At 40.5% G+C, this 11717-nt stretch overlaps 1 protein-coding gene across 2 annotated transcripts in view; it reads right to left on the reverse strand.

Moving 5' to 3' along the window:
• LOC132134444 (calmodulin-binding transcription activator 2-like) overlaps positions 1-11300 on the reverse strand; it is a 56071-nt gene extending 44771 nt beyond the window's left edge. For both annotated transcript variants that reach the window (XM_059547073.1, XM_059547072.1), the window contains exons 1-4: positions 11159-11300; positions 1116-1219; positions 239-306; positions 1-47 (exon numbers count right to left, since the gene is read on the reverse strand). The exon at positions 1-47 is cut by the window's left edge and continues 89 nt beyond it. In XM_059547073.1, the coding sequence (XP_059403056.1) occupies positions 1-47; positions 239-306; positions 1116-1219; positions 11159-11189 (250 nt within the window). In that variant the 5' untranslated portion in view covers positions 11190-11300. The remainder of the gene's footprint in view (positions 48-238; positions 307-1115; positions 1220-11158) is intronic.
• Between the last annotated feature and the right edge of the window lie 417 nt (positions 11301-11717).

The following is an 11717-nucleotide window of genomic DNA, read 5'->3' on the forward strand; positions in this document are numbered from 1 at the left end:
ATTTGACCTTCTTGCGATTGTACAGGATGATGGAGCCGTTCTGTGGCCTGTGTGTGAACATCATCGATTTTATTCACTATTCAGAAACGAGGAATTAAAAATACACTTCACTCAAAACACAACCAGACAGCTGAACCAATCTTGCTTTAAATATTCTATATTCACTACTAGATGAACACATGCTGTTAATGCCACTGTACATTCAATTAATTTACTTCTAGATAAAATTAAGACTGACCTGGTCTTAACCGTGCAAGAAAGCCACTCGTCATGTTTGTCGAACGAAATCAGGAACGATGCAATTTCCTGAACCACACACAAACACAACACACTTAGATTATAATCAAGTGTCCATTATAAACATTTTCATTACTTTAAATTAAACACTAATAAAATATAAACTAATAAACATAAATAAAATATAAAATAACTTATTTTATTTCAACTAGTTGCCAAGCCAACTTTTCTCTTTTTTATTAAGATGAAACAAAATAAACTAAAACTAATACGTAAAAAACAGACATAAAACTGAAAAGACAAAAAAAACATTACAAAAGCATGAAACAAAATTACTAAAACTTCAACTCAAATTTGAGTGAAAACAGAACTTAAGGAAAAATAAAAGTAATCTAAAGATGCTTTTGTGATTCTTTTGCAATCCCAACAGTAGTGTGAGAGTCATCTGGTGAATATACTAAAAAGTAATTAAATAATAAAAATTGTTAAACTGAAATCACTTAAAATTAAAAACAATCAAAGTCAAACAGTTATTAAACGAGCTCATAAAAATATAAATTAATTGACAGAATAGAGAGTTCAGTGTAAAGCTGATGAGAGTGCTGTTAATCATCCACGTCACATACATCAAAAAACAACATTTTTATTACGTACAATGAAATAAATGTTACAATAAATGAAATAGAATATAAAAACTTGTCACCTTTTTTATTTCAGCTTTTTTGCCACTGCAAAAAATACTGAAATTGAAATAAAACTTACTGAAGAATATAGACGTATTTATCAAATCATGAAATAGAAAAAATAGGAACTAAAAACCAAATCGTTATAGAATCTGTGGCAGTATGAAGTAATACTGTATGTGCAGCAACACACACCTCGTTGGTGTTCCAGCGCAGTCTCTCTTTGGGTAAAGTGGTGGTGCGAGGCAAACACTCCAGCAGCTTATTGGGTAAAAACACTTTCATCTGACCGCTGGTCTCTGTTAAACACAAAACACTGGTCAGCAGCACGCTTCACTAATGTAATCATGATTCTGATCAACACTGATTATCACACGCATTCATCAGAGTTCATCATCATCAACACATCTGTGTGTGTGTGTGTGTGTGCGTGTGTGTGCGTGCGTGCGTGTGTGTGTGTGTGTGTGTGTGTGTGTGCGTGTGTGTGAGAGAGTGTGTGAGTGTGTGTATGATTGTGAGTGAGAGTGTTATTGTGAGTGTGACACTGATTGTGAGTGTGAGATTGTGAGTGTGAGAGTATGAGTGTTGAAGTGTGATTGTGAGTGAGAGTGTGATTGTGAGTGTGTGATTGTGAGTGAGAGTGAGAGTGTGATTGTGAGAGTGTGATTGTGAGTGAGAGATTGTGAGTGAGTGCGAGTGTATGAGTGTGAAAGTGTGATTGTGAGTGAGAGTGTGATTGTGAGTGTGAAAGTGTGATTGTGAGTGTGAGAGTGTGATTGTGAGTGTGAGAGTGTGATTGTGAGTGTGACACTGATTGTGAGTGTGAGATTGTGAGTGTGAGAGTATGAGTGTTGAAGTGTGATTGTGAGTGAGAGTGTGATTGTGAGTGAGAGTGAGAGTGTGATTGTGAGTGAGAGATTGTGAGTGAGTGCGAGTGTATGAGTGTGAAAGTGTGATTGTGAGTGTGAGAGTGTGATTCTGAGTGTGAAAGTGTGATTGTGAGTGTGAGAGTGTGATTGTGAGTGAGAGTGTGATTGTGAGTGTGTGATTGTGAGTGAGAGTGAGAGTGTGATTGTGTGATTGAGAGATTGTGAGTGAGTGCGAGTGTATGAGTGTGAAAGTGTGATTGTGAGTGTGAGAGTGTGATTGTGAGTGTGAAAGTGTGATTGTGAGTGTGAGAGTGTGATTGTGAGTGAGAGTGTGATTGTGAGTGTGAGAGTATGAGTGTTGAAGTGTGATTGTGAGTGACAGTGTGATTGTGAGTGTGAAAGTGTGATTGTGAGTGTGAGATTGTGAGTGTGAGAGTATGAGTGTGAAAGTGTGATTGTGAGTGTGAGATTGTGAGTGTGAGAGTATGAGTGTGAAAGTGTGATTGTGAGTGTGAGAGTGTGATTGTGAGTGTGAAAGTGTGATTGTGAGTGAGAGTGTGATTGTGAGTGTGAAACTGTGATTGTGAGTGTGAGAGTATGAGTGTGAAAGTGTGATTGTGAGTGTGAGATTGTGGGTGTGAGAGTATGAGTGTGAAAGTTTGATTGTGAGTTTGAGAGTGTGATTGTGAGTGTGAAAGTGTGATTGTAAGTGAGAGTGTGATTGTGAGTGTGAGATTGTGAGTGTGAGAGTATGAGTGTTGAAGTGTGATTGTGAGTGAGAGTGTGATTGTGAGTGTGAGATTGTGAGTGTGAGAGTATGAGTGTGAAAGTGTGATTGTGAGTGTGAGAGTGTGATTGTGAGTGAGAGTGTGATTGTGAGTGTGAGAGTGTGATTGTGAGTGTAAGTGTGATTGTGAGTGAGAGTGTGATTGTGAGTGAGAGTGTGATTGTGAGTGTGAGAGTGTGATTGTGAGTGTGAGAGTGTGATTGTGAGTGAGAGTGTGATTGTGAGTGAGAGTGTGATTGTGAGTGTGAGAGTGTGATTGTGAGTGTGAAAGTGTGATTGTGAGTGAGAGTGTGATTGTGAGTGAGAGTGTGATTGTGAGTGTGAGAGTGTGATTGTGAGTGTGAAAGTGTGAGTGAGAGTGTGATTGTGAGTGTGAGAGTATGAGTGTGAGAGTATGAGTGTTGAAGTGTGATTGTGAGTGAGAGTGTGATTGTGAGTGAGAGTGTGATTGTGAGTGTGAGAGTGTGATTGTGAATGAGAGATTGTGAGTGAGTGTGAGTGTATGAGTGTGAAAGTGTGATTGTGAGTGAGAGTGTGATTGTGAGTGTGAGAGTGTGATTGTGAATGAGAGATTGTGAGTGAGTGTGAGTGTATGAGTGTGAAAGTGTGATTGTGAGTGAGTGTGAAAGTGTGATTGTGATTGAGAGTGTGATTGTGAGTGTGAGTGTGTGTGTGTGTGTGTGTCTGTGTGTGAGAGTGTGAGTGTGAAAGTGTGATTGTGAGTGAGAGTACGATTGTGAGTGAGAGTGTGATTGTGAAAGTGATTGTGAGTGAGATTACGATTGTGAGTGAGAGTGTGATTGTGAAAGTGATTGTGAGTGAGAGTGAGAGTGTGATTGTGAAAGTGATTGTGAGTGAGAGTACGATTGTGAGTGAGAGTGAGAGTGTGATTGTGAAAGTGATTGTGAGTGAGAGTACGATTGTGATTGTGAGTGAGAGTACGATTGTGAGTGAGAGTGTGATTGTGAAAGTGATTGTGAGTGAGAGTATGATTGTGATTGTGAGTGAGAGTACGATTGTGAGTGAGAGTGAGAGTGTGATTGTGAAAGTGATTGTGAGTGAGAGTACGATTGTGAGTGAGAGTGTGATTGTGAAAGTGATTGTGAGTGAGTACGATTGTGAGTGTGATTGAGTGTGAGTGTGAAAGTGTGAGTGTGATTGAGTGTGAGTGTGAAAGTGTGAGTGTGATTGTGTAAGTGTGTAATTGTGAGTGTGATAGTTTGTGTGTGTGTGTGTAATTGTGAGTGTGAGAATGTGATTGTGTGAATGAGTGTGATTGTGAGAGTTTGATTGTATGTGAGTGTGAGAGTGAGTGTGTGTGTGCTTGTGAGAGTGAATGTGAGTGTACGAATCTTATTATTAATTTGTGTAATTATGTTTGTGAGACGGTGACTGATTCTAAGTGTGAGAGTGTGATTGTCAGTGTTTGTGTGATTGCGAGTATAAGAGTGAACATGAGAGTGTGATTGTGAGGGTGTGATTGTGAGTGAGAGTCTGATTGTGAGTGAGAGTGTGATTGCGAGTATAAGAGTGAACATGAGAGTGTGATTGTGAGTGTGTGATTGTGAGTGTGAGAGTGTGATTGTGAGTGTGAGAGTGTGATTGTGAGTGTGAGATTGTGAGTGTGAGAGTATGAGTGTTGAAGTGTGATTGTGAGTGAGAGTGTGATTGTGAGTGTGTGATTGTGAGTGAGAGTGAGAGTGTGATTGTGAGAGTGTGATTGTGAGAGTGTGATTGTGATTGAGAGATTGTGAGTGAGTGCGAGTGTATGAGTGTGAAAGTGTGATTGTGAGTGTGAGAGTGTGATTGTGAGTGTGAAAGTGTGATTGTGAGTGTGAGAGTGTGATTGTGAGTGTGAAAGTGTGATTGTGAGTGTGAGAGTGTGATTGTGAGTGAGAGTGTGAGTGTGAGAGTATGAGTGTTGAAGTGTGATTGTGAGTTACAGTGTGATTGTGAGTGTGAAAGTGTGATTGTGAGTGTGAGATTGTGAGTGTGAGAGTATGAGTGTGAAAGTGTGATTGTGAGTGTGAGATTGTGAGTGTGAGAGTATGAGTGTGAAAGTGTGATTGTGAGTGTGAGAGTGTGATTGTGAGTGTGAAAGTGTGATTGTGAGTGAGAGTGTGATTGTGAGTGTGAGATTGTGAGTGTGAGAGTATGAGTGTGAAAGTGTGATTGTGAGTGTGAGATTGTGGGTGTGAGAGTATGAGTGTGAAAGTTTGATTGTGAGTTTGAGAGTGTGATTGTGAGTGTGAAAGTGTGATTGTGAGTGAGAGTGTGATTGTGAGTGTGAGATTGTGAGTGTGAGAGTATGAGTGTTGAAGTGTGATTGTGAGTGAGAGTGTGATTGTGAGTGTGAAAGTGTGATTGTGAGTGTGAGATTGTGAGTGTGAGAGTATGAGTGTGAAAGTGTGATTGTGAGTGTGAGAGTGTGATTGTGAGTGAGAGTGTGATTGTGAGTGTGAGAGTGTGATTGTGAGTGAGAGTGTGATTGTGAGTGAGAGTGTGATTGTGAGTTTGAGAGTGTGATTGTGAGTGTGAGAGTGTGATTGTGATTGAGAGTGTGATTGTGAGTGAGAGTGTGATTGTGAGTGTGAGAGTGTGATTGTGAGTGTGAAAGTGTGATTGTGAGTGAGAGTGTGATTGTGAGTGAGAGTGTGATTGTGAGTGTGAGAGTGTGATTGTGAGTGTGAAAGTGTGATTGTGAGTGAGAGTGTGATTGTGAGTGTGAGATTGTGAGTGTGAGAGTATGAGTGTTGAAGTGTGATTGTGAGTGAGAGTGTGATTGTGAGTGTGATTGTGAGTGTGAGAGTGTGATTGTGAATGAGAGATTGTGAGTGAGTGTGAGTGTATGAGTGTGAAAGTGTGATTGTGAGTGAGAGTGAGAGTGTGATTGTGAGTGTGAGAGTGTGATTGTGAATGAGAGATTGTGAGTGAGTGTGAGTGTATGAGTGTGAAAGTGTGATTGTGAGTGAGTGTGAAAGTGTGATTGTGATTGAGAGTGTGATTGTGAGTGTGATTGTGAGTGTGTGTGTGTGTCTGTGTGTGAGAGTGTGAGTGTGAAAGTGTGATTGTGAGTGAGAGTACGATTGTGAGTGAGAGTGTGATTGTGAAAGTGATTGTGAGTGAGATTACGATTGTGAGTGAGAGTGTGATTGTGAAAGTGATTGTGAGTGAGAGTGTGATTGTGAAAGTGATTGTGAGTGAGAGTACGATTGTGAGTGAGAGTGTGATTGTGAAAGTGATTGTGAGTGAGAGTACGATTGTGATTGTGAGTGAGAGTACGATTGTGAGTGAGAGTGTGATTGTGAAAGTGATTGTGAGTGAGAGTATGATTGTGATTGTGAGTGAGAGTACGATTGTGAGTGAGAGTGAGAGTGTGATTGTGAAAGTGATTGTGAGTGAGAGTACGATTGTGAGTGAGAGTGAGAGTGTGATTGTGAAAGTGATTGTGAGTGAGTATGATTGTGAGTGTTATTGAGTGTGAGTGTGAAAGTGTGAGTGTGATTGAGTGTGAGTGTGAAAGTGTGAGTGTGATTGTGAGTGTGATTGTGTAAGTGTGTAATTGTGAGTGTGATAGTTTGTGTGTGTGTGTGTGTGTGTAATTGTGAGTGTGAGAATGTGATTGTGTGAATGAGTGTGATTGTGAGAGTTTGATTGTATGTGAGTGTGAGAGTGAGTGTGTGTGTGCTTGTGAGAGTGAATGTGAGTGTACGAATCTTATTATTAATTTGTGTAATTATGTTTGTGAGACGGTGACTGTGATTCTAAGTGTGAGAGTGTGATTGTGAGTGAGAGTGTGATTGTCAGTGTTTGTGTGATTGCGAGTATAAGAGTGAACATGAGAGTGTGATTGTGAGGGTGTGATTGTGAGTGAGAGTGTGATTGTGAGTGAGAGTGTGATTGCGAGTATAAGAGTGAACATGAGAGTGTGATTGTGAGTGTGTGATTGTGAGTGTGAGAGTGTGATTCTGAGTGTGAGAGTGTGATTGTGAGTGTGACACTGATTGTGAGTGTGAGATTGTGAGTGTGAGAGTATGAGTGTTGAAGTGTGATTGTGAGTGAGAGTGTGATTGTGAGTGTGTGAGTGAGAGTGAGAGTGTGATTGTGTGATTGAGAGATTGTGAGTGAGTGCGAGTGTACGAGTGTGAAAGTGTGATTGTGAGTGTGAGAGTGTGATTCTGAGTGTGAAAGTGTGATTGTGAGTGTGAGAGTGTGATTGTGAGTGAGAGTGTGATTGTGAGTGTGAGAGTATGAGTGTTGAAGTGTGATTGTGAGTGACAGTGTGATTGTGAGTGTGAAAGTGTGATTGTGAGTGTGAGAGTATGAGTGTGAAAGTGTGATTGTGAGTGTGAGATTGTGAGTGTGAGAGTATGAGTGTGAGAGTGTGATTGTGAGTGTGAGAGTGTGATTGTGAGTGTGAAAGTGTGATTGTGAGTGAGAGTGTGATTGTGAGTGTGAGAGTATGAGTGTGAAAGTGTGATTGTGAGTGTGAGTGTGAGATTGTGAGTGTGAGAGTATGAGTGTGAAGGTGTGATTGTGAGTGTGAGATTGTGAGTGTGAGAGTATGAGTGTGAAAGTGTGATTGTGAGTGTGAGAGTGTGATTGTGAGTGTGAAAGTGTGATTGTGAGTGAGAGTGTGATTGTGAGTGTATGAGTGTTGAAGTGTGATTGTGAGTGAGAGTGTGATTGTGAGTGTGAAAGTGTGATTGTGAGTGTGAGATTGTGAGTGTGAGAGTATGAGTGTGAAAGTGTGATTGTGAGTGTGAGAGTGTGATTGTGAGTGAGAGTGTGATTGTGAGTGTGAGAGTGTGATTGTGAAAGTGATTGTGAGTGAGAGTACGATTGTGAGTGAGAGTGAGAGTGTGATTGTGAAAGTGATTGTGAGTGAGTACGATTGTGAGTGTGATTGAGTGTGAGTGTGAAAGTGTGAGTGTGATTGAGTGTGAGTGTGAAGGTGTGAGTGTGATTGTGAGTGTGATTGTGTAAGTGTGTAATTGTGAGTGTGATAGTTTGTGTGTGTGTGTGTGTGTGTAATTGTGAGTGTGAGAATGTGATTGTGTGAATGAGTGTGATTGTGAGAGTTTGATTGTATGTGAGTGTGAGAGTGAGTGTGTGTGTGCTTGTGAGAGTGAATGTGAGTGTAAGAATCTTATTATTAATTTGTGTAATTATGTTTGTGAGATGGTGACTGTGATTCTAAGTGTGAGAGTGTGATTGTGAGTGAGAGTGTGATTGTCAGTGTTTGTGTGATTGCGAGTATAAGAGTGAACATGAGAGTGTGATTGTGAGGGTGTGATTGTGAGTGAGAGTGTGATTGTGAGTGAGAGTGTGATTGCGAGTATAAGAGTGAACATGAGAGTGTGATTGTGAGTGTGTGATTGTGAGTGTGAGAGTGTGATTGTGAGTGTGACACTGATTGTGAGTGTGAGATTGTGAGTGTGAGAGTATGAGTGTTGAAGTGTGATTGTGAGTGAGAGTGTGATTGTGAGTGTGTGATTGTGAGTGAGAGTGAGAGTGTGATTGTGAGAGTGTGATTGTGATTGAGAGATTGTGAGTGAGTGCGAGTGTATGAGTGTGAAAGTGTGATTGTGAGTGTGAAAGTGTGATTGTGAGTGTGAGAATGTGATTGTGAGTGTGAAAGTGTGATTGTGAGTGTGAGAGTGTGATTGTGAGTGAGAGTGTGATTGTGAGTGTGAGAGTATGAGTGTTGAAGTGTGATTGTGAGTGACAGTGTGATTGTGAGTGTGAAAGTGTGATTGTGAGTGTGAGATTGTGAGTGTGAGAGTATGAGTGTGAAAGTGTGATTGTGAGTGTGAGATTGTGAGTGTGAGAGTATGAGTGTGAGAGTGTGATTGTGAGTGTGAGAGTGTGATTGTGAGTGTGAAAGTGTGATTGTGAGTGAGAGTGTGATTGTGAGTGTGAGATTGTGAGTGTGAGAGTATGAGTGTGAAAGTGTGATTGTGAGTGTGAGATTGTGAGTGTGAGAGTATGAGTGTGAAAGTGTGATTGTGAGTGTGAGAGTGTAATTGTGAGTGTGAAAGTGTGATTGTGAGTGAGAGTGTGATTGTGAGTGTGAGAGTATGAGTGTTGAAGTGTGATTGTGAGTGAGAGTGTGATTGTGAGTGTGAAAGTGTGATTGTGAGAGTATGAGTGTGAAAGTGTGATTGTGAGTGTGAGAGTGTGATTGTGAGTGAGAGTGTGATTGTGAGTGTGAGAGTGTGATTGTGAGTGAGAGTGTGATTGTGAGTGAGAGTGTGATTGTGAGTGTGAGAGTGTGATTGTGAGTGTGAGAGTGTGATTGTGAGTGAGAGTGTGATTGTGAGTGAGAGTGTGATTGTGAGTGTGAGAGTGTGATTGTGAAAGTGTGATTGTGAGTGAGAGTGTGATTGTGAGTGAGAGTGTGATTGTGAGTGTGAGAGTGTGATTGTGAGTGTGAAAGTGTGATTGTGAGTGAGAGTGTGATTGTGAGTGTGAGATTGTGAGTGTGAGAGTATGAGTGTTGAAGTGTGATTGTGAGTGAGAGTGTGATTGTGAGTGAGAGTGTGATTGTGAATGAGAGATTGTGAGTGAGTGTGAGTGTATGAGTGTGAAAGTGTGATTGTGAGTGAGAGTGTGATTGTGAGTGTGAGAGTGTGATTGTGAATGAGAGATTGTGAGTGAGTGTGAGTGTATGAGTGTGAAAGTGTGATTGTGAGTGAGAGTGAAAGTGTGATTGTGATTGAGAGTGTGATTGTGAGTGTGATTGTGAGTGTGTGTGTGTGTGTGTGTGTGTGTGTGTGTGTGTGTGTGTGAGTGTGAGTGTGAAAGTGTGATTGTGAGTGAGAGTACGATTGTGAGTGAGAGTGAGAGTGTGATTGTGAAAGTGATTGTGAGTGAGATTACGATTGTGAGTGAGAGTGTGATTGTGAAAGTGATTGTGAGTGAGAGTGTGATTGTGAAAGTGATTGTGAGTGAGAGTACGATTGTGATTGTGAGTGAGAGTACGATTGTGAGTGAGAGTGTGATTGTGAAAGTGATTGTGAGTGAGAGTATGATTGTGATTGTGAGTGAGAGTACGATTGTGAGTGAGAGTGAGAGTACGATTGTGAGTGAGAGTGTGATTGTGAAAGTGATTGTGAGTGAGAGTATGATTGTGATTGTGAGTGAGAGTACGATTGTGAGTGAGAGTGAGAGTGTGATTGTGAAAGTGATTGTGAGTGAGAGTACGATTGTGAGTGAGAGTGAGAGTGTGATTGTGAAAGTGATTGTGAGTGAGTACGATTGTGAGTGTGATTGAGTGTGAGTGTGAAAGTGTGAGTGTGATTGTGAGTGTGATTGTGTAAGTGTGTAATTGTGAGTGTGATAGTTTGTGTGTGTGATTGTGTGAATGAGTGTGATTGTGAGAGTTTGATTGTATGTGATTGTGAGAGTGAGTGTGTGTGTGCTTGTGAGAGTGAATGTGAGTGTAAGAATCTTATTATTAATTTGTGTAATTATGTTTGTGAGATGGTGACTGTGATTCTAAGTGTGAGAGTGTGATTGTGAGTGAGAGTGTGATTGTCAGTGTTTGTGTGATTGCGAGTATAAGAGTGAACATGAGAGTGTGATTGTGAGTGTGTGATTGTGAGTGAGAGTGTGATTGTGAGTGAGAGTGTGATTGCGAGTATAAGAGTGAACATGAGAGTGTGATTGTGAGAGTGAAGTGACATACAGCCAAGTATGGTGACCCATACTCAGAATTTGTGCTATGCATTTAACCCATCCACAGTGCACACACACACAGCAGTGAACACACACACACACACTCTGTGAACACACACCCAGAGCAGTGGGCATCATTTATGCTGCAGCACCTGGGGAGCAGATGGGGGTTCGGTGTCTTGCTCAAGGACACCTCAGTCGTGGTATTGTCGGCCCGAGACTCGAACTCACAACCCTAAGGTTAGGAGTCAAACTCTCTAACCACTAGGCCACGACTCCCCCTTGAGTGTGATTGTGAGTGTGATTGTGTGAGTGTTATTGTGAGTGTGTGTGTGGGGGGGGTGTCTGATTGTGAGAGTGTGACTGTGATTGTGAAAGTGTGATCATGAGTGTGAATGTGAGTGTGAGTATGAGTGTAAGAATATGATTATGAGTTTGTGTGATTATGTTTGGGAAATTGTGACTGTGATTGTAAGTGTGAGAGTGTGATTGTGAGTGTGTGTGATTGCAAGAGTATGATTGTGAGTATAAGAGTGAACATGAGAGTGTGATTGTGAGATTCTGAATGTGAAAGTGAATGTGAGTGTGAAAGTGTGTATGTGTGTGTGTACGTGTGTGTGTGAGATTGTGTGTGATTGTGAGTGAGTGTGCGAGTGATTGTGAGTGTGTGACTGTGAGTGTGAAAGTGAATGTGTGAGTGAATGTGAGTGTAAGATTGTGAGTGTGCGAATGAATGTGAGTGTTTGAGTGTGATTGTGGGTGTAAGAGTGGATGTGTGATTGTGAGAGTGTGTGAGTGGGTCTGATTGTGAGTGTGCGAATGAATGTGAGTGTGAGATTGTGAGAGTGAATGTGTTTGAGTGTGATTGTGAGTGTGAGAGTGAATGTATGTGTGAGACGGACCGGACTCTGTTGTCGTGTCCTTGCTGTTCATGGTGATGTTCACACACTCCTCCGGCCTGCAGGAGGCAGTCACATGATCCAGGGAGGACGAAACTGCAACACTGACAGGAAGTAAAATTTAAGTTAATATAAATAAATACAAATAAAATTAAATAAAATCTCAAAACAAAGATATATGTCAGCAGATTAACTTGAAAAATTAGTTAACTGAAGCCAACCGTGAAATAAAACTTATGAAAACCAGAGACATATAAAAATAAGAAGAATAAAGACTTTTATTTGCATCTTTTCATTAAACTGATACGTAATCAACCAAGTAAAATAAAAATAAAAAACTGGTGGTTTTGAAACAGAAATATTTCTTTAAAAATTTAAAAAAAAAAAAATTCTAAATAGCTTTGAAAATTCTATCATTTATACACTGACTACCAGCCAAAGTTTGGAATAATTTAGATTTTTGTACATGATTTTTACAGATTTATACATTATTAGATTACATGAGAGTATACAAGATAAAAATAAAAAACAACAGAAAAGAAAAAATAAACCAATACTTTTA

The sequence above is a fragment of the Carassius carassius genome, unplaced genomic scaffold (assembly GCF_963082965.1).
Source record: "Carassius carassius unplaced genomic scaffold, fCarCar2.1 SCAFFOLD_126, whole genome shotgun sequence".
Classification (NCBI taxonomy): Eukaryota; Metazoa; Chordata; class Actinopteri; order Cypriniformes; family Cyprinidae; genus Carassius; species Carassius carassius.